At 32.9% G+C, this 24,456-nt stretch overlaps 3 protein-coding genes across 4 annotated transcripts; 1 reads left to right on the forward strand and 2 right to left on the reverse strand.

Annotated features, from left to right (window-relative positions):
* Nucleotides 1-5,021: 5,021 nt before the first annotated feature.
* On the reverse strand, nucleotides 5,022-6,536 carry LOC108565242 (serine protease easter-like). Its single transcript, XM_017924589.1, has 5 exons — nucleotides 6,448-6,536; nucleotides 6,139-6,395; nucleotides 5,892-6,082; nucleotides 5,519-5,709; nucleotides 5,022-5,459 (listed from the first exon to the last, which is right to left on the reverse strand). The coding sequence occupies exons 1-5, from the start codon at nucleotides 6,503-6,505 to the stop codon at nucleotides 5,068-5,070; spliced, it is 1,089 nt and encodes a 362-aa protein (XP_017780078.1). The 5' UTR covers nucleotides 6,506-6,536; the 3' UTR covers nucleotides 5,022-5,067.
* Nucleotides 6,537-17,969: 11,433 nt separating this feature from the next.
* Nucleotides 17,970-19,191, reverse strand: LOC108565243 (translin-associated protein X). 2 transcript variants are annotated; one of them, XM_017924591.1, is made up of 4 exons: nucleotides 19,072-19,191; nucleotides 18,802-19,000; nucleotides 18,348-18,745; nucleotides 17,970-18,286 (listed from the first exon to the last, which is right to left on the reverse strand). In XM_017924591.1, the coding sequence occupies exons 1-4, from the start codon at nucleotides 19,085-19,087 to the stop codon at nucleotides 18,111-18,113; spliced, it is 789 nt and encodes a 262-aa protein (XP_017780080.1). In that variant the 5' UTR covers nucleotides 19,088-19,191; the 3' UTR covers nucleotides 17,970-18,110. The 2 variants fall into 2 exon arrangements, with proteins under 2 accessions (XP_017780080.1, XP_017780079.1); XM_017924590.1 differs by having other exon boundaries at nucleotides 18,802-19,015.
* Nucleotides 19,192-19,382: 191 nt separating this feature from the next.
* Nucleotides 19,383-20,780, forward strand: LOC108565241 (AP-2 complex subunit sigma). Its single transcript, XM_017924588.1, has 3 exons — nucleotides 19,383-19,466; nucleotides 19,616-19,765; nucleotides 19,827-20,780. Exons 1-3 carry the CDS (start codon nucleotides 19,464-19,466, stop codon nucleotides 20,100-20,102), a joined length of 429 nt encoding a protein of 142 aa, XP_017780077.1. The 5' UTR covers nucleotides 19,383-19,463; the 3' UTR covers nucleotides 20,103-20,780.
* The last annotated feature ends 3,676 nt before the right edge of the window (nucleotides 20,781-24,456 follow it).

Genomic DNA, 24,456 nt, shown 5'->3' on the forward strand with positions numbered 1-24,456 from the left:
TCAAATGAAACAATACAATGAAATATATATTCTAGAAAAACAAAAAGGAAGAAAACTAAATATGAATGAGAATAAAATAATATAACCGAATAGAAATTATCATTCAAATCAATTGATTCAAAGGCGCCGAAATCCTTAACTAAAACAGTTTGTACAAATTAATCAAAATGATTTAAAAAACTATTCGGAGCCTGTGAGTAAACTCCTTGCAAATTATCTATCATTCTAGAAATGCACTCGTTTAGAATTTTATACAATGTTTTTATCTTATTAATGATGTAGCAATTATCAGTGCTTCTCGCATCTAAAACGCTCTCTTTCTTCATCAAATACATAATGATGGGCAAGACCTTGTATTCCGCGATAAGATTGAGTCCATTCCTCCATTTTATGTATTTCGTGTCAGTCTCAACGTCAACCTCCCAACAATGTATGATATTCTATTTAATAAAAACTAGTTAAAAGTCAAGTCTCAACGTCAATGAATGCCGTCAAAGGCCACTCTTTCATAGTTTCGATGCAAATCACAATCTCCGACTGCAGCTGATTGCACATGTCCATCAAATCAGCCCGTATTTCTTCAAGCTCTGCAGGCTCATAGACTGGTTTCCTCTTTTCATCGATCTCCTTCATATTCTCCTCTAAAATATCGACGCTATTGTAGAAGTGCAGAATATCATTAAGCTTGTACATCTTTGAACCTAAGCAAGATTTCAACTGAAGAACTGAAACGGACAGTCTCGTTTATATAGTAGTCCAGGTCATCAAAAAAGGTTCGACCTAATACCAGAGGTCATTTTGCGAAATGACATTTAGGTAGTTTCTTGTGAAAGTTGCAGTTAAACCTCGATTAGCGCTAAAAATGCGTTTCAGCTAAAATAAACCATTTTACCATTTAGTAAGTAGTTTTAATGTTCGAGTTATATTGAATCAGCATAAATTGAAGTCATACTATAAATATTTTTTAGATAGCATTATTAATTATTGATAATTAAGAAATAATTTATGTAATATGAGAAAATGTTTAATTACAAAAAGTTCGAAAATATTGCAACTAGTAAAAATTTTGAACGCAATTATGTATTATTTGCAAGGATTTAAATTACATGTTCAGAATTTTTGTTTACTTGAAATTTGATGATGTTTTTAAATTTCAATTCTGCAAAGATCGAACTATTCCGTTATAATTGAGTCAATTTACATGAAGATAATTAAAGTATTTTTTATTTTGTTGTGTATTTTCAGCTGCATCGAAGGAAACAAACGATCAATTAAAGATGTTTTCTATCAACAACTAATTAAACTGGATTGACAAATTGACAAATCGTGTTTCAATAAAAACAATGAAAAATAATTGGAACTTGTACCAATTAATTTCGAAGTTTATAAAACTCATTGAATGGAAGAAATCTTTGCTTGGATAAATATTCATTTTGATATTATTTGATTCTTTTTTTTTTTTTTTCAAAAATCCAAAATTTATGGAGATGATTTTAATGTTTTTATAGGGAATTTTTAAGCTAAAATATGTGCATTTTTTTAATATTTTTTTTTATTGTAATTATTAATTGAATCTCAATAATTCAAATCTTATTCATTTCGTTATAAACTAAAACTTAAATTCTAAAAATTATTAAATTTTTGATTAATTTCAAAAAACAAGTATGGTTTACCTTACAAATACAATATAAATTTATTGGCTAAATTAAAAACGAAATCAAAATTAATTCTATATTACAAAAAAAACTAAATTAAAATCAAATAAAACAATACAATGAAATATATATATACTAAAAAAGAGAAAAGGAAGAAAACTAAATATGAATAAGAATAAAATAATATAACCAAAAAGAAATTATCATTAAAATCAATTGGTTCAAAGACGCCGAAATCCTTAATTTAAACAGTTTGTACAAATTAATCAAATTGATTAAAAAAAAACTATTCGGAGTCTATGAGTTAGGTCCTTGCATATTACGTATCATTCTAGAAGTGCATTCGTTTAGGATTTTATACAAAGTTTTTATGTTATTAATGATGTAGCAATTATCAGTGCTTCTCGCATCTAAAACGCTCTCTTTCTTCATCAAATACGTAATAATGGGCGAGACCTTGTAGTCCGCGATAAGCTTGAGTCCTTTGCTCCATTTCAAGTATTTCGATTTATTCTGAACGCCAACGTTTGACGTAGAATACCATACTTCTATAGTTTCCAAGCAAATCGTAATCTCCGACAGCAACTGATTGCACATGTCCTGCAACTTAGTCCGTATTTCTTCAAGCTCTGCAGGCTCATAGACTGGTTTCCTCTTCTCGTCGATCTCCTTCATATTCTTCTCTAAAATCTCGACTCTCCAGTTGAACTGCAGAATATCATTAAACCTCTTCATCTTTGGACCTAAGAAAGATATGAACTGAAGAAAAGAAACGAACAGCCCCGTTTATATAGTAGTCCAGGTCATCAAAAAAAGGTAATATCAGACGTCTTTCTGCGAAATGACATTTAGGTAGTTTCTTGTGAAAGTTGTAGTTAAACTTCGATTAGCGCTAAAAATGCGTTTCAGCTTAAATAAATAAAGGTTTTAGGTTCGAGTTATTTTGAATCAGCATTAACTACCAATATTTTTAGCAAGCTTTGTCAAATATTATGAAAAATATGAAAAAATGTTTAAATTTTGATAATATAAAAGGTTAAATAATTTTGCAATCATTTAAATTCTTTAACTGCAAATTATAAAATAAATTGCGAAGTCTAAAATGTTGCAACGGGTGAACATTTTGAACGCAATTATGTATAATTTACAAGGAATTAAGTTACAGATTCACAATATTTGTTTAGTTTAGATTTGATGATGTGTTTAAATTTTAATTCTGCAAAGATCGAACTATTCAGTAAAGAGTTATTGCAATTTGAACATATAACTTGTACCATTAGATTAAAATTAATTTCTGAATTTATAAAACTTTTAGAATTGTAAATTTTTCACTAATTATGATGAAATCTGATTTTTCCGCTCAAAAATTCCCAGAAAATTTCTTTGCGCTTCGAACTTGTTAATACTTTATGTTGTTTTACTTGTAGAGAATCAAAATAAAGTAAATTAAAGAATTTCTTTTTTATTTTGCTATATACAACAAAACCAAGAAAAAGCTGTGAAATTGAATATTATTTCGGTTATTTTTTTCAAAAATTGTGGATTTGCGTTTAACTTTTTTTTGTTAATGTTGTGTGTACTGTTGATACATATGTATTTATCTTTAGTGATTTTTCTATTATTCTCGAGAATTCCGGATTTCCCGGGAAACTTCTTTACACTGCGATCTTTTTGATTCTTCTCGTTGTTTCAGATTAATTCAACGCAAATTAGGTAAATTAAAGAGTTAAATCATCGATAAGAACGAAAGGCTGAGAAATGGAAGAAATCTTTGTTTGTGTGAGTCTTAATTTCGATATTATTTGATTCATTTTTTTCAAAAAAATCCAAAATTTGTGGAGATGATTTTAATTCATTTTAAATTTATTGTAGGAAATTCTCAAGCTAAAATATATGCATTGCTATAGAAATAGAATATAATACTAATTGTTTTTTTTATTTTAATTATTAATTTAATCTCAATAATTCAAATCGTAATTATTTCCTTATAAAGTAAAACTTAAAATAAAATTCTAAAAAGTATTCAATTTTTAATGAATTTCAAAAACAAGTATGCTTTACCTTACAATTACAATACAAATTTATTGGCTACAATAAAAGTAAAATGAATATTAATTCTATAATATTAAAAAAAACAAATTAAAATCAAATGAAACAATAAAATAAAGTATAGAAAAGAAAAGAAGAAAGAGAAATATTTTCACTGAAATATCCTGTTTGCAAAATTTGAGCACAATATCAATCTTGATATAAACTACAATTTGGAGTCTGTAACTTAACTCCTTGCAAATAATCCATCATTGTAGAAATACACGTATGTTTTAGTTTAAACATTGACTTTAAGGACTTTATGATGTAGCAATTCTCCGCGTTTTCCGCATCTAAATCGCTCTCCGAATTCTTCAAATACTTAATATTAACCAAAAGTTTATGCTTCGCGATAAGCTTGAGTCCTTTCATCCATTGGTCTTGCGTCTTCGTTGTTATTTTAACGTCTTCATCAATTTTTTTTCATTTTCCATAAGTTAATTTCCTCGATGCAATGTGTTATCAGCAAATCGAACCGATTGCACATATTCAGCAAATCAGTGCGGAATTCTTCGTTCTCTTCGGAAATACTCAAATCCTTCCATTTATCATCGAAAATTGTTCTTTTCGCGACGATAGTATCTGTAATTTTTTCCAAACTCACAAGGCTCTTGTGAAAATACATGATATCAGTGATTTGGTACATTTTCATATACATATACATACATTTTCATATATTTTTGGTACATATCATAAAAAAAATAAAGGTTCACCGCATCAATTTCTAGAAATGTGGCATTTTCATTATGCCTAATGATTATTTATTAAAGGAAATAAATATGCAATTCAATTTATTTCATCTTAATTGTTATTTAAATCTTTCGAAAACTTTTATTAGCTCAACTCAGGACTAAAAAAATGCACGTTCTTTAGTTTATGAGAATTGGTTTATCTATTGTATCAATACCTCGCACAGTGCGGTTCCCATCAGGTCGCAACTAAATTTGAATTGAGAAAAATAAATTCTAAAAAGAAAATAACATATAAAATTATTTCTTCGTATACAAATAATTTCTTCATACAGGCAATACTCTTTTAATTTATTTCGTTCCTCTATTAGTACAGTTTCAAACAGTCCAGATTCATATTATGCTAGAAAATTGTTACACTAAATCCAATTAGTATGAAAAGATTTATTCATTAAATAATAATATATTTTATTTAGATAATAATTTTATTTCATATTTTTGTATAATGATTATAATAATATGTTAACGTTAATAAGCAATTTCATATTTTTGTATAATGATTATAATAATATGTTAACGTTAATAATTAGAATGTTAATGATCTTGAAACAGCTTTGTAAGTAGAAAGATGGAACTCAAAATGCGTGCATTCTGATCCAACTGTTGAATGATCGCACTTTCGTGTAAACAGCGGGATATCCTTCCGAACCGCATCCTTTTCCTAAAGACACAATACCCTCAGCTGACCACTGATCAGTCTCGACGTCCCTGTGCATCAACGGTCCTCCGCTATCGCCTCTGCAGGAATCCTTCCACTTTTCACCTCCTGCACAAATCTGAGTATCCCTGACTTTGATTCTCTTTCCTAACAACCAATCGCATAACTCATTGTTAACGATGGGCACCTGAACTTTCAGCAATACCTCGCTGTTCGTACCGCGCTCAGTTTTACCCCAACCGGCGACGAACATTTTGGTGTTCGGTTGCTGCTTTTCATCTGCCGGTAAGCAAATCGGACTCACGAATTCTGCAACATTTCAAAAGTTATTAGCAAAATTCTTATTAGAATCGGCAAGATTTCTGTACTCGAGTATTTGATGTCTCTGTCCAGTCTGATCAACGCGATGTCGTTCTTCACACTGTCCACGAAATCGACATGCGGCGTTAACCTCTCGAATCCCACGTTCATGACAGGATCACTGCATTCCATTTTCCTGCCAATCCTGACGCAATCCTTCGAACTGGAGACGTTCCATTCACCCAGTCGAATATTCACACTGCAATTAACAATTAGTTTGATTGTTACTACAAGAAACGTAAATGAATCAGTTAGTGTCGGCCCGCGGGCCGCATTTGGCCCTCGAAGCAACTTAAGCTCTGATTCATTGCTAAGAAATAGAAAGCTTCTTATATCTAGTTTTTATAATATATTGAAAGAGAGTCGTGATGATGAACTTACAGTCTAAATCCATCGAGGCTCTTTCCTGTAACGCAGTGGGCGGCTGTCATGATGTGTCTCTTTCCGATGAGACTTCCGCCGCACAAAAATTTGCGCTCACCGCTCGTCAAATTCTTGTATTCGAGTAATGCCATCCACGGGAACTCGCCCAACCCTGTCCTGTTACCACCGTATATCTTAAAGTCTGCATTCTGTAATACAAATTAGTTAATTTCATATTCGATTTTAAGGATCTAAAGAAAATGACCATGTAGCCACATTCACTTTTGTCAGCGATCAAATTATGCCGCGATGCCATCGTCGGAGCCGTCGGTTTTTGCTCTTTGAAGGTGGTGTCCGAGCCGCAGCATACGTAAAGGTTGTAATAGGATTTCCTGCAAACCGACTGTTGCAGGAATCTGTACGCGTCCGGACGGCCGCTCTTTCCAGATTCGTACAGCTTCGGACATGAGTAGATTGAGACGCATTTGGCCGTCTCGCCGTTTGGTGTTTTGCAGGATTCTCCTGCATTATTAATAAATTATTTATAAAATTTCAAAAGCTATAACTAACTTACTTTGTGCCAAAGCACAAGAAATAAAGCACAGTATTAATACGTATGGAATTTGCTTCATCGTCGACTAATTGTAACTGATTTAGCTTAAGTTTTCCATTACATTTATATAGAGCACTTTTTGACCGCAAAAACGTCGTGTATTGGAGAAATTGAACAGTTTTTTTCTGCGGTCGCGATACTCGCTAATCAAACATGTACGTCAAGCGTTTCCGGATTTTAGTGTTAATTATTTGCAGTAATTATAGTTTATAAAAATTTAAATAGAAATAATTTATGTTTTTTCTACTGAAATTATCATTACACTAAAACCAATTTCATGATAACGTATCAAAATCATTTCATTAAACAATGCTGAAAAAAAATGTTGCTAGAATGGATTTGGAATGATTGATGAGAAAACTGAATGATCATTCATAAGAATGTAATAATTTGGTCTCAGGATTCACATTTTAAATAAATTTTATACAAATTCTAAAATATTACTTATTGTTTCATTTTATTTATAGCTCTGAGTTAAGTAAAATATTTTTTTGTTGTTGTCTTTACAAAGCAGAAAAAGAGGATATATTAAAATATTTGAAAATTTATGTTTCTTTATCTAGAACAATATCATTTTCACCAAACACGTATTGAATAGTTTAAACAGTGTCTTTATCGAAGTGAAAACGCGTTCACTCTCCAAACCTTCTCCATCTAAAACGAAGTTCGTATCCTGCAAGGTTTCTGCAATGGGTATGATTTGATGCTTGACGATAATACTGAGACCCCTCTGCCATTTGACGTATCGCGTCCTGAAATCATCGTCGAGGGTTTCATCCTTCAGCCACTCGTTTATTTGTTCACGGAAGTCCTTTGTAATCGTGGCCAGCTGATCGCACTTGTCCACTAAACTATTCCGGAAATCTATCTCCGCTTTTCTCCTATCCAGCACGCATATGTTCGTATAATTCATCTGTTGCTTCGTAGCAGTTCTCTTCTCTATAATCGTCTTCACCTGTGACTCCACATTCCAGATACGTTTTCTGAATTCCCTCACTTTGGGAACCTTTACCAGAAGCATTGCAAACTGTCAAATTGATATATCATGGAAACGGGAATATGAACTTAAATGTTTTTTCGTGTAATACAAAAAAAAATGTAAAAAGATAAATCCGAAATTTACTAGATTAGTTGATAAAATTTAAAATGTTTCTTGCCGTTTCTTTTAATTCAAGTGAAATATGACGAATTCAATAATCTGCAGTATTTTAACCATCCAGTACACGTGCTTGAATTTATTACGTCAAGTTTTGCATGGGATACATTTGTATCCCACATTAATTACTTGCTTATTGTACACAATTTTAGGCAATAAGATGCACAATGTTTTTTTTAATGTCTTTACTAACTTTATAAATGTACTAAAAATGAAAAAATATAATATAGAATGATATATTGAAGAGTATTACTTCTTTACGCACCTAATACAAATAATTGAAATTTTCTCACTTTGATGTTTTAAAATCCACTTCTTACAGTATTATCCAATACTCGCTCTTGAATATGTTACGTCGGAGGTTACGTGGGATACATTTGTATCCCACATTAATTAGTTTCTTATAGTAATAAGTGCCTACAAAAGTAGACATGCGTACAAGGGAACTTTTAAGAACAAGATGAACTTGTATCTTTTATTACTTAACGTATTACGCAATGCTTGCACACACCTAATTATGCAATAAATTCATAAAAAAAAGTTCTATCAAGTTGCGAATTTAATGCTCGTAGAGAGCAGAAAGGTGAGACATTCAGCTTTCATATAAATATTCGATGATGTAATTATCTTGTGTGATTATCGAGTAATCGATAAAATACAAAAAAACAACGTATATTGAAGTGCGATCTGTTTTGGATTTGACCGAGTTTTATGAGGTGTCCGGTTAATTGTCGATGGTGGGCGGGGGGTGTCGAACGTCGTACGAGCTAAAGGGAGGAGTGTCAATTAGAATTTGCAATTCATCGATTCTTCGGGGGTAGTTTAAGCGACGATAAATTTTGACTCGATCAATTAATCCGCAACCACCACGCATCGACACCAATAAATTGGTGCAAACACATTCAGACTGCACCAAAATCAAGATCTAAACGTACTTTTAATCTCGTTTTTCTCCATTCAAATTTAAATTTATTAATTTACGATGTCAACTACAAGAAATATAATATTTGAAATAAAATATGTAATTATGTACTAATAAGTCCGCACATTTTAGGGTTTCCCAAAGTTTTCCTGAAACGGAACACTTCGTAAATTCTGAAATGTCCACATAATAAATGCATAATCAATACTATATAAAAAAAATAAAAAAAAACATTAATTATTGATTTAGTAATTATTTCATTCCAAGTTTTCAGGGAAAACCTATAGTTGGGGAAACCCTGTTATATTTGTTTGCGTAACTTGAGCTTGTTGGAAATTTTCTTTTTACCGGCAAGTTTCAGTCAGATTTGTTGCTTTCTAAGGACCAAGGATAATGAAAAAAAAAATACAAAATATATCCCTTTTTTAAATAAAGCATCCAGAAGGATGATGATGGCAAAGAGAAGAAGTTTGTTTAGAAGTGGCCTTATTATTCGTGATATTTCTTTTTTTTTATATATGCTTTGAATTCCCTCTGACAAGACGCGTTCAAAGGGATCAAGAAGGGCTCACGTTTGAAAGCAGTGGAGTATACGGTATGCATGGAAACATATGTAGTTAAGTGAAGGAAGAAGGATGGTGAGATGATCGCGTTGCGTACAAATATTTAGTTCAAAAGGATATTTTCGTAAGTTTTTTAATTGATTGACCAGAGAATCGCTGAAAAAAATCCGGTCACGTAACGACGCTGATTTCTATTATCATTCCTTTCTTTTGTTGTTTTCAATTTTTGGGATTCGTCGAATAATGATTTTGCGCTTTTTTTTTCTTTCTCCGGCAACCAGAATTTGTATCTGGTTGGCCTGAGGATAATAGATGGTTCGACGGATAATCCCGTGGAACGGTTATCTATATAGATAAACGCTGCTGGCTCCCCCCTTTTCAGAGGTGATTAACTGCTGCCCGTCTCACCGTGTATTGTTCCCGTCCATCACTTTCTATTTATCCCCGACGTGCATCTATAAATTCCCCACGGGAGTTCCGGCCCTGGACTCTCCTCTCCTCTTTGAATCCCGAACGCTGCTCGATGCAAAAACCGGGGCGCCTCATAATCCAATAACATAGCCCATCCATTTACACACACACACACACACACACACACACACACAACGCACACATCGAGCTTTAGTAATCGAAATTACGTAAAGTCGTGACTCTCGCTTTAGTTCAATTCTCTTTCTATTCGAATATTCCTATTTGCTTGCATGCATATACCACTATGTGTGTGTGCATTATATAATAATTTGGGATGGGAATTGGAATCGAAACTGGCAATCGGCATGATCGATTCGCCATTATTATTGGACGCATCGAACTGTGAACTATTGCTTGATACATCAATGCGGACATAATCTAAATGAATTAACATCATTTGTTCCCGTTTTACTGCCTCCATCACCCCCGGCAACGGTAGCCGCCCAAAAACAAAAACCCTTCCAACGCCACCCAATTAACTAAATTCATCGTTGGCATACAACTATAATAGCACCTTCAATAAATGTATTATATATCATTAATTTCAATTTGCTTCATTTTTTTTTATATAATATAATTTTACATCAAATACAAACAAATTTTTATATTTTTTTTTATCAAAATGTCTGTAAAGTTTCTGAAAAAAGTTGATAAATATACGCGAAAAATATTCTTTAACATATTTGTAAAATTTCTATGAGAATTTCTAAAAAATATCTAGAAGTTTTCTATTTAATTTCTATTGTACAATTTATAACTTTAAAAAATATTTCAAAAATTTGCTGGAATTAGTTGAATTACGTTTTTAACACTTGATAATTTCCAGTAAATATTCTTCATTCATGAGTTCCAAAGTACAAATAATATACACAATACAAAAGTTCGCTAAGTTGTCTTTAATTCATTTGTTTCTGAAGAAACAAAAGTTGTTTCTCAATTTGTTAGTCCAACGATATTTCACTTCAAATTTCAAGAAGATCGGTAATAATGAATATGGATTTCGACGTCAACTGAAGCCTCGGCAAATTTTCCAGGAATGCCAAAATGCATATGGAATGAATGCATCATCCCTTGTGACTATTTCCAAGTGGTTTCAAAGATTTTAGACCGGACCTCGTGAAGGTTGCCCGAAATCTTTAACCGATGTAGCCCTGGCGAAGGTAAACATTGACGAAGATCAAAGAGTGACACAAGAATTGGTAGTTGATGAACTGGGCTTGAATGCCATAACTTTGTCGCAAATATTAAATCACCACTTTGGCTGCACGAAGAAATCAGCTCGATGGGTTCCACGATTTCTGAATGACGACCAAATAAAGGCACGTGATCGTTTTGCCCAATATTTCTTGGAAAATTTTGAAAATGGAAATAGCACTTACAGTAAAATCGTAACAGATCATGAATCTTGATTCTATAAGTTTGACCTGGTCCATGGTATGGAGCGCAGAAAAATGTCGATTTACTTTACCAGGGTAAAAGTGGTAGCTGCTATTTCACTCGAAACTGGTCAGAGGATAACTACTAAATAGTACACATAAACTTGCTTGTCACAAGTTTTCAAAAATTTGTTAGCTACTTTTTACATCACGATAATGAAAAAACCAACAACTTTCTTGCGCTCTCTGGCATCAATGAAATTTGCCCAGGTCCTTTTTCTAACGACCAAGCGCCTTGTGATTTCTGGCTGTTTCAGAAAATTTAAAAAAATGAAGTAAAGACTCTTTTGTTCCAATGAAGAGACAATAATATAAAAGATGAAAAGCTCCAAAAAGCCAATTTTGAGGAATCTCTACTGACTTAAGAAATGTATTGAAATAAATGGAAATTATGTAGAGAAATTACAAAAGGATGAAAATTGAATATATTAAAATAAAATTGATATTATTTTGTTTTTTTCCAGTCAACTTAAATTTAACTTTTTGTGCCAAAAGATTAATCATTTGAGAATTATTTTGGTGAAAGTGAAGAACGCTCATGCTTTATGAGAGACGTTAAATCATCTCGCAGAAAATCCTACAAAAAAAAAAGCATTTTCCATCATCGCCAATGTTTAAGGTTCATTTAACAATTTTACATCTTAATCTATTGTCACTTAGTCTTCAGTGCAGAAAATTGTAACATACACACAATCTGACAAACGATTACGAGCGTAATAAATCAAAGCCTGATAACGTTAAACCTTCTCATTTGCATCCTGATTATTAACGAGCGTTTGTGCAATAATGAGAGGGTGTTGTAATGCAGAAAAAGGAGAAGTTTCGTTTTTTTTTTGCTACTTCTCCACTTTTATCGTACCGCAGGGATACGAGAAGTGAGGGAAGAGAGGGGAAAAGGTTGCAGCAGCAGAAAGACAGAGGAAACGGGCGGAGAATTTATTGTAAATTGCATCTAATTTCGGGTATGAAATATTCGCTTTCCCTTAATAACCAACATAAATGAACGCTACTACAGTATTAAGCTGCGTACAATTCACTTGCAGCGTTCCGCTCCGGAAAATAAATTCCCAACGCCAACGCCGATCCGAAGCTCTCTCTCTTTTTCTCTCCTATTCCTGTAATTCGTTCTCTGGATAAAATTCGGTGTAATTGAATTATTAACCGTACACATCCGTACAGAACGTCGACGGCCCTGCAGTATTTCAAAACGCGAATGCTGTTCATCCTCCTTTTCGAGAAAGTCCCCATTACGAAAGCAAAATATATAAATCTATATAAGCGAATGCAAGAGAACAAATCGCTCGGCAGAAATATTTACAAAAAAAAATGGATAAAATTACAGTAATTATACAAATTTCGTTCTTTCTCTTGCACAGATGTATTTGCTTTGCTTAGCTAATTCTCTGATTATGTACTAATTTTTGAAAAGTAATTCTTATTTTGCTCATTTAAATTTGTTTTTGAAATTGTGAATCCTCGCAATTTTGAAGCCATCATCTAAAAGTTTGGTAAATCCTGACCAAACTTTTTGTGCAACAGAACACTTTACACAGGTTTACTTTTAAAGTGTTGCTAAAATAACTATAAATGTAGATATGAATATTTAAGATGTAAATTTTGTAATTGTTACAAACAAATTTCTTCAAAATTTTTATAATTTTTTTTTGTGCAATAATTTCTTCAAAATGTCTTAAAAGTTTCTGAAAAATTTAAGAGATTTAAATACATTTTCTATGTTATTTCAATATAAATTCTATAAGATGTATATTGGATTTTATGAAATTTCTATGGGATTTCTTTAAGATTTTGAATGAGTTTTTATGAAATTGAATACGTGAATTTAGTATTTACCTTTGTGACTCACGTAACTATTAAATTATATTGTTTATTATCATATTTCCTAAATTACTTTAATATAACTATGAGTGTGTGAACACACGGAAATTAGATTTGCTTCGTGAAAGTCAAGTAACATTTTATTTTATGAATCATTTCCATAAAGGTTCACTCTCTAAATACATGTTTTATTAGTGTTTAATTGGGCGTGGAACAATACGGAAACGTCACACGTTTGGATTCGGAGAATCGATCCTGCCTTTGCACCAACTGAATAAAATAATTGCGACAGCGCGCTGAAGGGCGGACGTACTTAATGGAATTTCGTCGCGTCAACAAAAAGGGCGAAGAGCAGCAACAGCAGCAGCTAGAACTCTCCAATTGCGCCCCGACGCTTTCAAATTAAAAATAAAACATTGTCTTAATATCCAGATTAAGGCGGCTAATGGAATTATAAGTCTCCGTCGTTCCCTTTACACGGCCTTATCGTCCAGGACACATCTTACACCTCGAGGATTAGAGCATTATCTCTCTTCTTTCAGACACTCTTATTCACCTGCATCTCATTTGAATACGTCCACGAAAGATTCAACTAATCATATTTTATGCAACATTAAAGACACACCGGGAAACTTAATTAATTACGGACTATACGGGGTGCGCTCGCACTCTGTAGCTCGACCTTAATTTCATTAGATTAGCATACATTTAAAAAAGAGATCTGCACAAACAAAACGCGTCAAATTGAAATACTGGAATGGATTTTAATTCTGCACAAATTTACTACAATTCCCAAAGCGTAATAACAATGCTGAAAAACGTAATTATCTTATTGATAACAAAATGTAATGATTATTTGCCTTACCTTATATATTTGTATTATTGACAAACATTCGATACATTAATTATGTTATATAAATAATGGGAAGATTGGTTGTATATGAATTATCTTCTATAATAAATGTAAGTGGAAACAAGGTAAACATGGAAATAATAGGAATCTCGGTGACCTGTCTGCACATATTGGGCGGTGGACTTGTACAACAGTGGTTCCGTAATGGGAATTTGAAATTTCAATGTTGTTTGCGGATCGTAAATAAAAATATATGTTTGAGTTTCTGTATCGCAATATTAAATAAATAGAATGTGTTTTTGTTTGGGGGGAGAGATTGGATTGGGCGACAGAAGTGAGCCATCATTTCTGCAAACAGGATGAAGAGAGGAGTGAAGAGAGGAAGGCATTTTCCACCTGGGCGAAGTTCACAAACAAACATCTATCAAAATTGTATTTATCCGATAACTTCGCTCAAACCAACCTCATCCCGCCCTTCGAAACCCATTCACATCAATCTTCCTCCATCCGCAGTTACATTTATAAATGCATTACTTATTTGTTTTATCACTTTAATCGAGGCGCAAACTATAACAGTAATTGTCCATTCCACGATATTTCCATCCATTGGTCCTACCTACGTTTTTCTTCTTTTCGATCTCCCCCTCACTCACTCCCAAAGCACACTGTGTAAATATCCATTAAGGTCGTATTCATTTGTTTAGAGTCGCAGTAACAACGCTGATCCCTTATCCAAAGTTGGCTGTGTATAAAGTAATTTGAAAGTAATTAGCATGAGTATAACGAAGCGATGTATAATTATACGTCTGGGCCGTTGGCTGAGCGCCGCCGCCGCCTCCCTTGAAACCTCCTCCATCTCCAACGCCGCCTCCTTCACCCTTTTAATACCGCAAGGACAGCTGTTAGTGAGCAGAAGAGCTAAGAACGAAAATATTTGTTTGCGGAAAATTTAGCGAAAACAACGGGCCTACAGGAAACGCAGACAGACAAACAAAACGAAAAGGCGAGAAAAAATGCGAAAACCCACTGCGTTTTAATTGCTTTCCATTCAATTCAGTAATTAGAAAATTATCGCCACGCATCTTTCGAAAATAACGCGATGAAAGTGATAATTATAATTCATCGTCCGATGTTTTTTGAATAACACCATTTGATACACGCATTTACTATTAAACATTTAGTGAGTCCTATTTCGCATTTTAATTAAAAAGAGCGTAAACAATCACAAAAGTTTCATTACAAAAATAAACGAAATTTCAAACCATATTCCACTTCATATTTGAACACGAAGTACAGGCAAATAGATTAACCAACAAGAATAATTGAATATATTCCTTAAATATCCAACTTTTATATGCATCTTTTGGATCAAATCTATCTATTATAGTTTCCGAGAAAATCAATAAAATATGTTCTTTAAAATAGGTTCTATATATATTATAAAGTATTAATATAATACTTCCAATTTCAAAGTAATTTAAATTTTAATGTAATTATGAAAATTAATTAAATTTTAGAATTTAATTAAACTTTACTTAAACACTAAACCACATTTATTATGTGTATACATTTCATTCAATAAAGTTCATGTATAAATATTTTATAATGCAGCTGAGTGCATCAAACGACAACGCAATTATATAAAATTATTTTCAGTCGTTTTACATTTAACGTTACAATTTTCCAAAGGATTATTATAAAGAATACAAAATACTCTTTTATATTACAATCAGTTATTTCTCAGTTCTCAGTTGTAGTTTCTTCTTTAGTCTGAAAATACATTTCTTTCTTGGTATCTTTTTTGTCAAAAGAAAGCTAAATTTGGTCGAGGACTTATTGCAATATCAAGTGAAGGTGGTAAAATGTTTTAGATTTTCATTGATATCAAAATTTAGAAGCTTGAGGTTTGAGGTTTGAGCGAATTTTAGAAGAAATTTATTTAAGTCGATGAATTTAAGATTATGGAGATTCTGTTAGGAGGTCATTCATTCGGGGATTAGGATTGAGGTGTGCGTCTTTGTGTTTGCTGTGGTCAAAGTGGGAATTGACTATTCATCCGAAGGGCGAATGTATTAGGGATTTGCGGGATGAAGAAGGTGGTCGTTCCTGTATGGAGATGATGCATAGATATGTAGGATAGTAGGACAGGGCCGTACGAAGGAGATGCCTTTGAATATGGATTTCCGAGGTGCCTTTTAAGTTCCACCTATCTAAATTTCATCTGAATACTACTAAAATATGCAAACGTTGAGTGGCATTTCGACTGACTGCTGCTGCTGCCTCTTGGCTCGCCTTCAGTCTCTCCACTCTCCGTCTTCACCTAATCCCCGAAACATTGATCCGCTCTAACCCGCTGATAAGACGCCTGCATATATTTACACACCGAAATCCATTACGTAATCAGAAGAAAAACAGATCTTATATTTGCATATCGTAATTTTAGTTTTCCACTATTTTCAACTCTACTAAGAATTAGAAGACTATATTACAAGGACAATTAATTCAACAATTTGAAGAGAAGATTAAATTGTGGGAATAATTGATTATGCACAACTGACATGCGATAAATCAAACATTAGAAACTTGGCATTAAATCTAAAGTTTAAATAATTGCGTTATAATGTATATCCAAAATGTAGTGTGAGCACTGGGGAGAAGTGAGAGAGGACTGTTAATGATTTCCTATAAACTTGGACGTTAGCACAATGGAAAGTTCTGCCCACTCCTTCCCTCGAAACTTTGGCAACAATATAAATTGTTACGTGCTGAGTTAACATTTATCGACTTTGGTGCCGGTTATTGTAATTATCATGATTATTATTATGATCATAATCGTCATCGCTGCGATTATGTGTATATATAGTTTAATTAATAATAATTGTATGCGGCGAAGATAAAGGCGTTTTCAATTAAACTTGAAACAGTGAAAAAGTACAAAAAAAATAAAATGTTTCGGTACAAAACTGGAAAGAAAACGGTCGCAAAGCTGCCATGTTTGTATCTCGGAAACTAATTTATCGGGGTTCCCAATCAGCTCGAGAGACCAAAGAAAATGCTCTCACAAAGAGTGGGTCTCCCTCCTTGTTCTCAGAGAAATTCACTCGTCTTAAACGATTAATTAATACTGAGCTCCCTTTTTTCCTTCTCTGTCTGTTCGGGTAATGATTATTCTGTATAGATCGCATTGTCATTACCGGATCCGTCTTTGGCCCAAAAAAAAATCTGATTCCAATTATCAGCAGAAACGCAAATATTTATAAACTGCTCATTGTTATAACATAAATTTAAAAAAATATATAACTACTATGCATATACATTAAAGTTTTAAATTATAATATGAAACCTCTATGATCTTTGCAGTAGGAAAAAACCCATGTAAATATGTTCAATTTACTAAAAACCCATGTAAATATTTTAAATTTATTAAAAACCCATATTCAATTTATTAAAAACTCAAGATATCAGTTGGCTCGTTGGAAATGTGAGACATTCAGCTTTCATATGAGTGGTCGATGATGTAATTATCTTAAGGGGTTGTCGAGAAATTCACGAAAAACTGAAACAAAATCGGAAAAAACCTTTAGTAAATATGTTCAATTTACTAAAAACCCATGTAAATATTTTCAATTTATTAAATCCTAGTCACTTTTTTTCAAATTCTAACGACTAGGAAACAGCACGAAGATGTCAGTAGGCTCGTTGGAAAGGTGAGACATGTGATGTAATTATCTTAAGGAATTGTCGAGAAATTCACGAAATACTGAATTTTTTTTACAAAAATCGTCTATTTCCTGTTACGTAACTTTTGTTTCATAAAATGAGAATTTTAAAAACCACAACTGAACCGTATTTGTTATAAAAGTTGCTTAATTTATAATATTAATAAAATGAGTATCTAAAAACTTATTGCTACAAATTCTCATGTTTACGCTGATAGTTTCTGCTCACACTCAACCCTTTTCTTAAGTAATTAATTACAATTGAAAAATGTTTAACAAGCAAATTGTCAAGTACTAATATTGTTTTTCAATTAAAACTATTATCATAATCATTACAAAAAGAATAGTAGACTTATTACATGTTATTATAGGCAACTAAACTTACAATTAAATACAGGAAGTCTTATGAAGTTCTTTCCATCATTTTTTATTTAATTAAAAACTCCAAATATACGATTTTATAAAAAAAACTTTATTAATTACAACTAAATTGTATTGAATACTAAAAAAAATACATATACAGTGTGTATTTATTATGAATTATTTATAAATAATAGTATATTATTGATCAGTAATGAAACTAATCAATATTATATTCATGTGGAATATTTTAAAAAAGTTTAGCTTAATTCCTCTTTGAAATTATATCATTGATGGATAACTTTTAATTAATCCATTGATTCTTCGTCTTCCTCTTCAACATCGCTAACATCAGCCAGCATGTGTTTAGGAACTTCATTCCCTCTCATCTTAATATTATAGCACACCATTTCCATCTTCATCAAGCTCTGTTTCAATGTGTATAGTTTCCTTCCAATCTCATTTCGTCCAACGACTATAACTCCTTTAATCATAAATAAAAACATTTATTATGTAGTAAGTGATTGATAATAAAACAAACTTACCTAAGAAACCAGTTAAAATGAACTTAACAAAATTGCATATCTTAAAACAATCATCAATGAGGCCCACCGCTATATTATTGATGCATTTCCTCATCAATTCACCTGTGCAATCAGCCAATCCCAAAATGAAATCCATCTGCGGGAAAAGCAATTTCAACTCCTTCTCATCCTCAGTCTTAAATGTGAAGTAGTCATTGACCACACTCCAATTCTCAATAACTCCATTTTCCAAATATTGGTGGAACAAGATAGCCTCAGTGAATTCTTGCAGACCATTTGTGTAAGCTCTCAAATATTGATAATGGTCATGTCCATCAAGTTCAACAGCGATGGGTTTTAAATATTTCTCAATTAACTTGGCAATCATCTCCTTTGCATTGCTGTGATACTCAGTGTTGCTGCAAAACATTACATTATAAAACATGCTAACATTGTAAATTGTCTTTTTTTTTACGGCTTGTTCACTTGTAGAAAAGAAATTAGATTCTTGCTGTTGTATGTGAGATCCCTGCCTAGTTTCACAACCCTCTCATATCTCTGGTGCTTATCGTCAATGGTTTGTGAGAAGTTCTGGAACATCATTATCGTTGGATGCGTTTCACCCAATTTCAGGATCACCTCTTGGGATACATGTCCAATGGTATACTTCTTCTCTGATTTACGTTGAACTGTTTTAATTTAATCTTTCATATTTACGGTATATAGTAATAGTAAAAATACGAACCTTTTCGTCGAGGCATTGCGAGAATTTAATTGTTTATTACTTCTTAAACAACTGCTACCGCCTAAGTAAGATTAAATCTAAAAACCAATTGTTTATTTGATAATCCGTGGTTTGTTTTCACTTTTTGACAGTTGACAGTTTCGCCGCAGCTACAATTTCATCTCTTCTTTGAACTACTTTTTATTTCGAAACTGTTTTATAAATTTCGCTTTATGTAACCTTATTTTGTTGTCTTAATATGATTTTAATTTATTTATAATAATATTAAAAAGTGTTAAGATTTTAGTTCAAATTTGAATGCGGGACGTCAAGTGCCAACGTTTGACGTTTCGTAGTTGGTTTTAGTTAGGGAAGTGTCAAGTCGTCCCAGTTTATCAATAAACTCTGATATAATGGTAAATACGCCTCCAATTCGATATTTTTCAATTAAATTCGCTTTTTATTCCAATCAAAGCCCGTTCGGTATTTGAAAAATTGAAGAATTTCTTCCAGAACAGTGAATTCCAGCTAATTCTAATTGTGCCCCCCTTTTTAACTGTTACAGATTCGTTTCATACTGATCCAAAATCGCGCTGGCAAAACGCGACTGGCTAAATGGTACATGAATTTCGATGATGATGAGAAGCAGAAGCTGATTGAAGAGGTTCATGCGGTGGTCACTGTTCGAGATGCAAAGCACACCAATTTTGTGGAGGTAAAGCGAAGCACAATTGAAACTAAAGCCTTTATTTAATTTTTGCTTAATCAATTTACAGTTCCGTAATTTCAAAATCGTTTACCGTCGATATGCAGGATTATATTTCTGCATATGCGTCGACGTTAACGATAATAACTTGTGTTACCTAGAGGCGATACACAATTTCGTTGAGGTCCTTAACGAGTATTTCCATAACGTCTGCGAATTGGATCTGGTATTCAATTTCTATAAAGTCTACACAGTGGTGGACGAAATGTTCTTGGCCGGCGAGATCCGGGAAACCTCTCAGACCAAAGTCCTGAAACAATTGTTGATGCTAAATTCACTCGAGTAATTGGATCATCCACTATTACTAATATTAATCTTAATAAGTACAATTAACATTTCATATGGACATGGAGCGCAAAGTAAATAAGTGTGTGTATGTACATAATGTATCCTTCTAGAAACGGTTATTAACAGCATATGAAATGTTTCTTGTATTTCTAGAGACGTTCCAAGAAAAGAAAAAAAAGTAAACAAACCGCATATAAATTTAAACAAATAAGATTGTTTCGTGCAAACAGGATGAATGGCTTTGAATCTAAAGATACTCATAAGTAGGATGACCAAAAGTTACAAAAGATTTGTTAGGGTATTAAATAATAATTGTTACGTACATTCAGTTTGCCATTCGAATTTATTTCTCTCGTCTAGTTATTTTTATTATTCCTCTTTCAATATCGATCCACAATTTATATTTTCTCTTCTATTTTTTTGTACTATTATTATATATGTGTGTATGTATGTTGCGTTTTGAAAGTTTTAGGATAATTTTATTCCTGTAGATTTATTAATATTATATTTTGAAAATTTATTGTTTATAGAGAGCTTTGTTTGGAAACAAAAATTGTATTGAGATATGAAGATCATGAATGTTTGCTTCCAATGAATTAAATCGAAACACATTTATGTTATATGAATATTCCATTGTAACATTATCACATTGACAAATAAATAAGCATAATTATTATTTTCTCTTATCGACTTTATCATTAACATTAAACATCATAGGTCAGAAAGTGAAGTGATTTATGAAACATGAATTTAGAGATATGTGTGTTGCCTATCTTTATTAGATAAATTAAATATTATTTTTTTTAAATTTATTATTATTAAAGCAATCTATTAACTGACATAGATATCAAGCCTTATGAATGTGGTAAAAAGTAAATTAAAAAAAAGGACACTATAATACTTAATGAAGTGATGATCCAGCAACCTCACTTCCATATACAATAATTATTTATGCACTTGCAAACATTGATTTATTGATTATTGCAATCTGTTGGGCAATTCTTGCGGTTGCAGTATGCATCAGCTCCGTAGCCAGTTGGTTTGGGTTATTTTCTAGCCGATTATGGTATCTTGTGCTAGCCTTTGCTATTTCTTCCTTGACGATTCTAATGTTAGCTTGCTTATGGATGTCATCGTTTGTGAAGAACCATGGAGCATTGGTAATTTTCCTCAACATTTTGAACTGGAATCTCTGTATTGTATCAATACTGGTGTTGCAGGCAGATCCCCAAAGTTGAATGCCGTAGGTCCATATCGGTTTTAGAATAGTTTTATACAGGAGCACTTTTTTCTGTTGATATGCAACAGTGTCTTCCTATTAGCCAGTCCAGCTTTCTAGCCCTCAGATTCAGACATTTTCTCTTCGTTGCTATATGCGTTTTACAAGTAAGGCGTCGATCTAGGTGCATGTCAAGGTACTTGGCCTCGTTGGCTATAATTCTCCACTTTTTAGTCAGTTTTCGATGTTAATAAGGCTGTCAGTTGTTGGGTCAGTGTGCGATGTTAGGATTGCATTGTCATCAGCGAACGTGGCCACATTGACTTGTAGAGATCTAGGAGATATTGCAAGGGGCCCGAAATGTTTCCCAGAGGGACTCCAGAGCTGATCGGTCGTAGAGTAGTCATTTCGTCATTGTGTTTGACCTGAAAGTGCCTACCCGTTAAGTATGATTTAAAGATGGAATAGTATACGTGGGGAAGGCACTTCTTAATTTTGTATAGCAGCCCCTCATGCCACACCGTATCGAAAGTCTGAGATATGTCCAGGAAAGCAGCGGAGCAGTCTCCTCTCCTCAAGACTTCTGCTAATCTCGTCCACTACACGATGTACCTGCTCCACAGTACCGTGACGTTCACGGAAACCGAACTGGTGATCAGGTATGACATGATTTTCCAGTAGCCAGTGTCGTAATCCGCGTAGTAGCAGCTTCTCAAAAAGTTTTGACAAGACCGGAAGAAGGCTGATCGGTCTGTAGGAAGTGACAGCATCAGTTGGTTTTCCAGGTTTTTCAATGAGGATAATCTGTGCAACCTTCCACTGTACCGGAAAAATGTCAAGTCTTAGGATGGCGTTAAAAATAAGTATAACATTCCTCAGGCCAGCAGTTGACTGCTGCCTCAGAACCTCTGATGTAATTAAATCCTAACCTGGCGATTTATTATATTTTAATCCATACCGTATCATCAATTCAATCTCCCTGACTTTAAATGGATTTATTGGAAGCGACATTTGGAACGCAGACTCCAATTATGAGAACATCACATAATGTGAAGACAGTACTTCAATTTTGGTATTTCAATTTTGGAAATTTTTTTCTCCGACATGGAACGCATTAACGTAATTTACATAAGTGTATATGGGAAAACGTGTTTCACTATACGAGTAAAAATCCGGAAATTTTGAAACGGATTAAACTCGTTAAGCGAGGTTCCACTGTACTCACTACATTTCCCAAATATTCAAGATTCATATGCATCTTTTGGATCATTTCTATCTACTATCGTTTCGAGAAAAACACTAATATGCGAAGACACTGTTATTTCGTTACTTCATTTTTGGTTGCAAATTACTGCCAAATGGATGAAACCACACCAATAATTGAATACTCACTATAAACTTCAAATATTAACACTGAATCTTGAAATTCGAATAGCGACAATTCTGATTATTTCAGTCAGTTTTCAACGAGAATACAATAAAAGTATTGTTAATATGTGGACATATGATTAAGATTAGGCATGTAGCATTGGAATGTTTGGCAATTTCATGCCGATTTTTGGTATTTACGATGAGAAGAATAGAAGGCGAGTGTAAGTAAGATTGAGAAAATAAGTGAGAGAGACGGTGAGACGAGTAAACGAGCGAACAAAATTCGGTGTGTCTTTGTAAGAGAGAGAATGAGTGGGTTCTGGTGTGTGTGGCCGTATAATGTGCAGATCTCTTTCAGTTCTCCGTTCCACATCTGGTTAATTATCGAGTCGGTGTAGTCTTTAGTAAAATGAGAACGGCGGCAATAAAATGCGACCTCTGAAACAGAACTCATGTCACGTTCACCGCTCGGTGTTCATTGCTCAAGAAATTGATTCCTAAAAAAAAATATGCAATTTTTATATATATAATGGCAACTTTCCTGTCGAATCCATTCATTTTTTTTGATAGTTCAATATTAATACCCTAACAATATTTGAGAATACGTTGAAAACTTAAATTTAATTTACTTTTATTAATTAAATATATTTTTTGATTATACAGAAACTAAGAAGGCGTTAATCGATTTTTATTGCGAGTTCATTTTTTCTAAATCTTGTTGTCTCTAAGTCAGTCTTCGCGCTTTGCAGTTTGTTGTTCTTTCATTGACATTCGATACCCGTTTCGGTGCAAACAAGCCGCATGTGTCACCAGAATTTTGATGGATGTTCCTGTTCCTCCGTACACGAAACCCCAGGACCTTTTTCTCCTCCAGTTGCATTCCTTTTCTTCCCTAAAGATACTCGAATAAAAGACTCCGCCCATCAAAGAAAAAAAGAAAAGAAGAGAAGCAGATACATTTGCATAGCGGCCGCGTCGAACATCAAAAGGCATGATCTAATTAAATTTGTTCCTTCTGTAATTTATGGGGAAATATCTTCATTTGCATGTCTTCCTCTCGGCTTCTATACATTTTTTTTGTGTTCTTCTAGTTGTATGTCATAAATTTCGAGGAGAAAGAAACTGGTATGGATGTGTACAATTTGACATATGGTAGTTTGTCCAATTAACGAGCTTGTTTCGGGTTTTAGTGCCAACATTTCATGTCTTACCACTATTGTACTCAACACATTGTTTTTTCTTTTTATTTATGGTTCTTATTGATTCAGTTAATTAATATATGTTAGTTAATTAAATAAATAAACGAAACAGGACAATAATTTGTTCCGAATTAATAAATTTTATTTTAAGTTTTTTTTTTAGTACAACTATTGTTTTTACATAGTGCGGTTTTATTATAGAACGGTTTGAAAACAAACTAAATTTTATATTGATCAGAGTTATACTAAATTCTAAAAAAATAATATTAATACGGACCTGTTAGGGTCGGAGCTACCAAAAGGTTAGTATAAGTATAGTCAAAATGTAGTTTTTAAAAGTTGGTAACGGTTTGTCATGTAGTCTGATGACAGTTGAAGTGACAGGAGCAATTGAATAAAATGTTCCAATTTATACCAACATAAATAAATGTATGTCGCTATAATTAGTTAGTGTCATTATATACATTATATTTCGCACAATTTTTAGGAAATAAAACATTATCACTCAAGATTATTAAGGCTTACGAGAATTTTTGAGTATCACAAATTTAATAAGTTTAAAT

The sequence above is a fragment of the Nicrophorus vespilloides genome, unplaced genomic scaffold (assembly GCF_001412225.1).
Source record: "Nicrophorus vespilloides isolate i.1.1-1 unplaced genomic scaffold, Nicve_v1.0, whole genome shotgun sequence".
NCBI lineage: Eukaryota > Metazoa > Arthropoda > Insecta > Coleoptera > Silphidae > Nicrophorus > Nicrophorus vespilloides.

What these genes read in the sequence shown, in the direction of transcription:
- LOC108565242 (XM_017924589.1), bottom strand. Translation starts at nt 6,505, where the DNA reads ATGAAGCAAATTCCATACGTATTAATACTGTGCTTTATTTCTTGTGCT. An exon ending in AGCCTCGATGGATTTAGACT is followed by an intron (nt 5,710 to 5,891) that starts GTAAGTTCATCA and finishes TGTTAATTGCAG; the next exon opens with TGTGAATATTCGACTGGGTG. An exon ending in CAGAGACATCAAATACTCGA is followed by an intron (nt 5,460 to 5,518) that starts GTACAGAAATCT and finishes GAAATGTTGCAG; the next exon opens with AATTCGTGAGTCCGATTTGC.
- LOC108565243 (XM_017924590.1), bottom strand. An exon ending in TTTCTACAAGTGAACAAGCC is followed by an intron (nt 18,746 to 18,801) that starts GTAAAAAAAAAG and finishes AATGTTTTGCAG; the next exon opens with CAACACTGAGTATCACAGCA. An exon ending in CATTTTAACTGGTTTCTTAG is followed by an intron (nt 18,287 to 18,347) that starts GTAAGTTTGTTT and finishes TTATGATTAAAG; the next exon opens with GAGTTATAGTCGTTGGACGA.
- LOC108565241 (XM_017924588.1), top strand. An exon ending in AGCACACCAATTTTGTGGAG is followed by an intron (nt 19,766 to 19,826) that starts GTAAAGCGAAGC and finishes ATCAATTTACAG; the next exon opens with TTCCGTAATTTCAAAATCGT.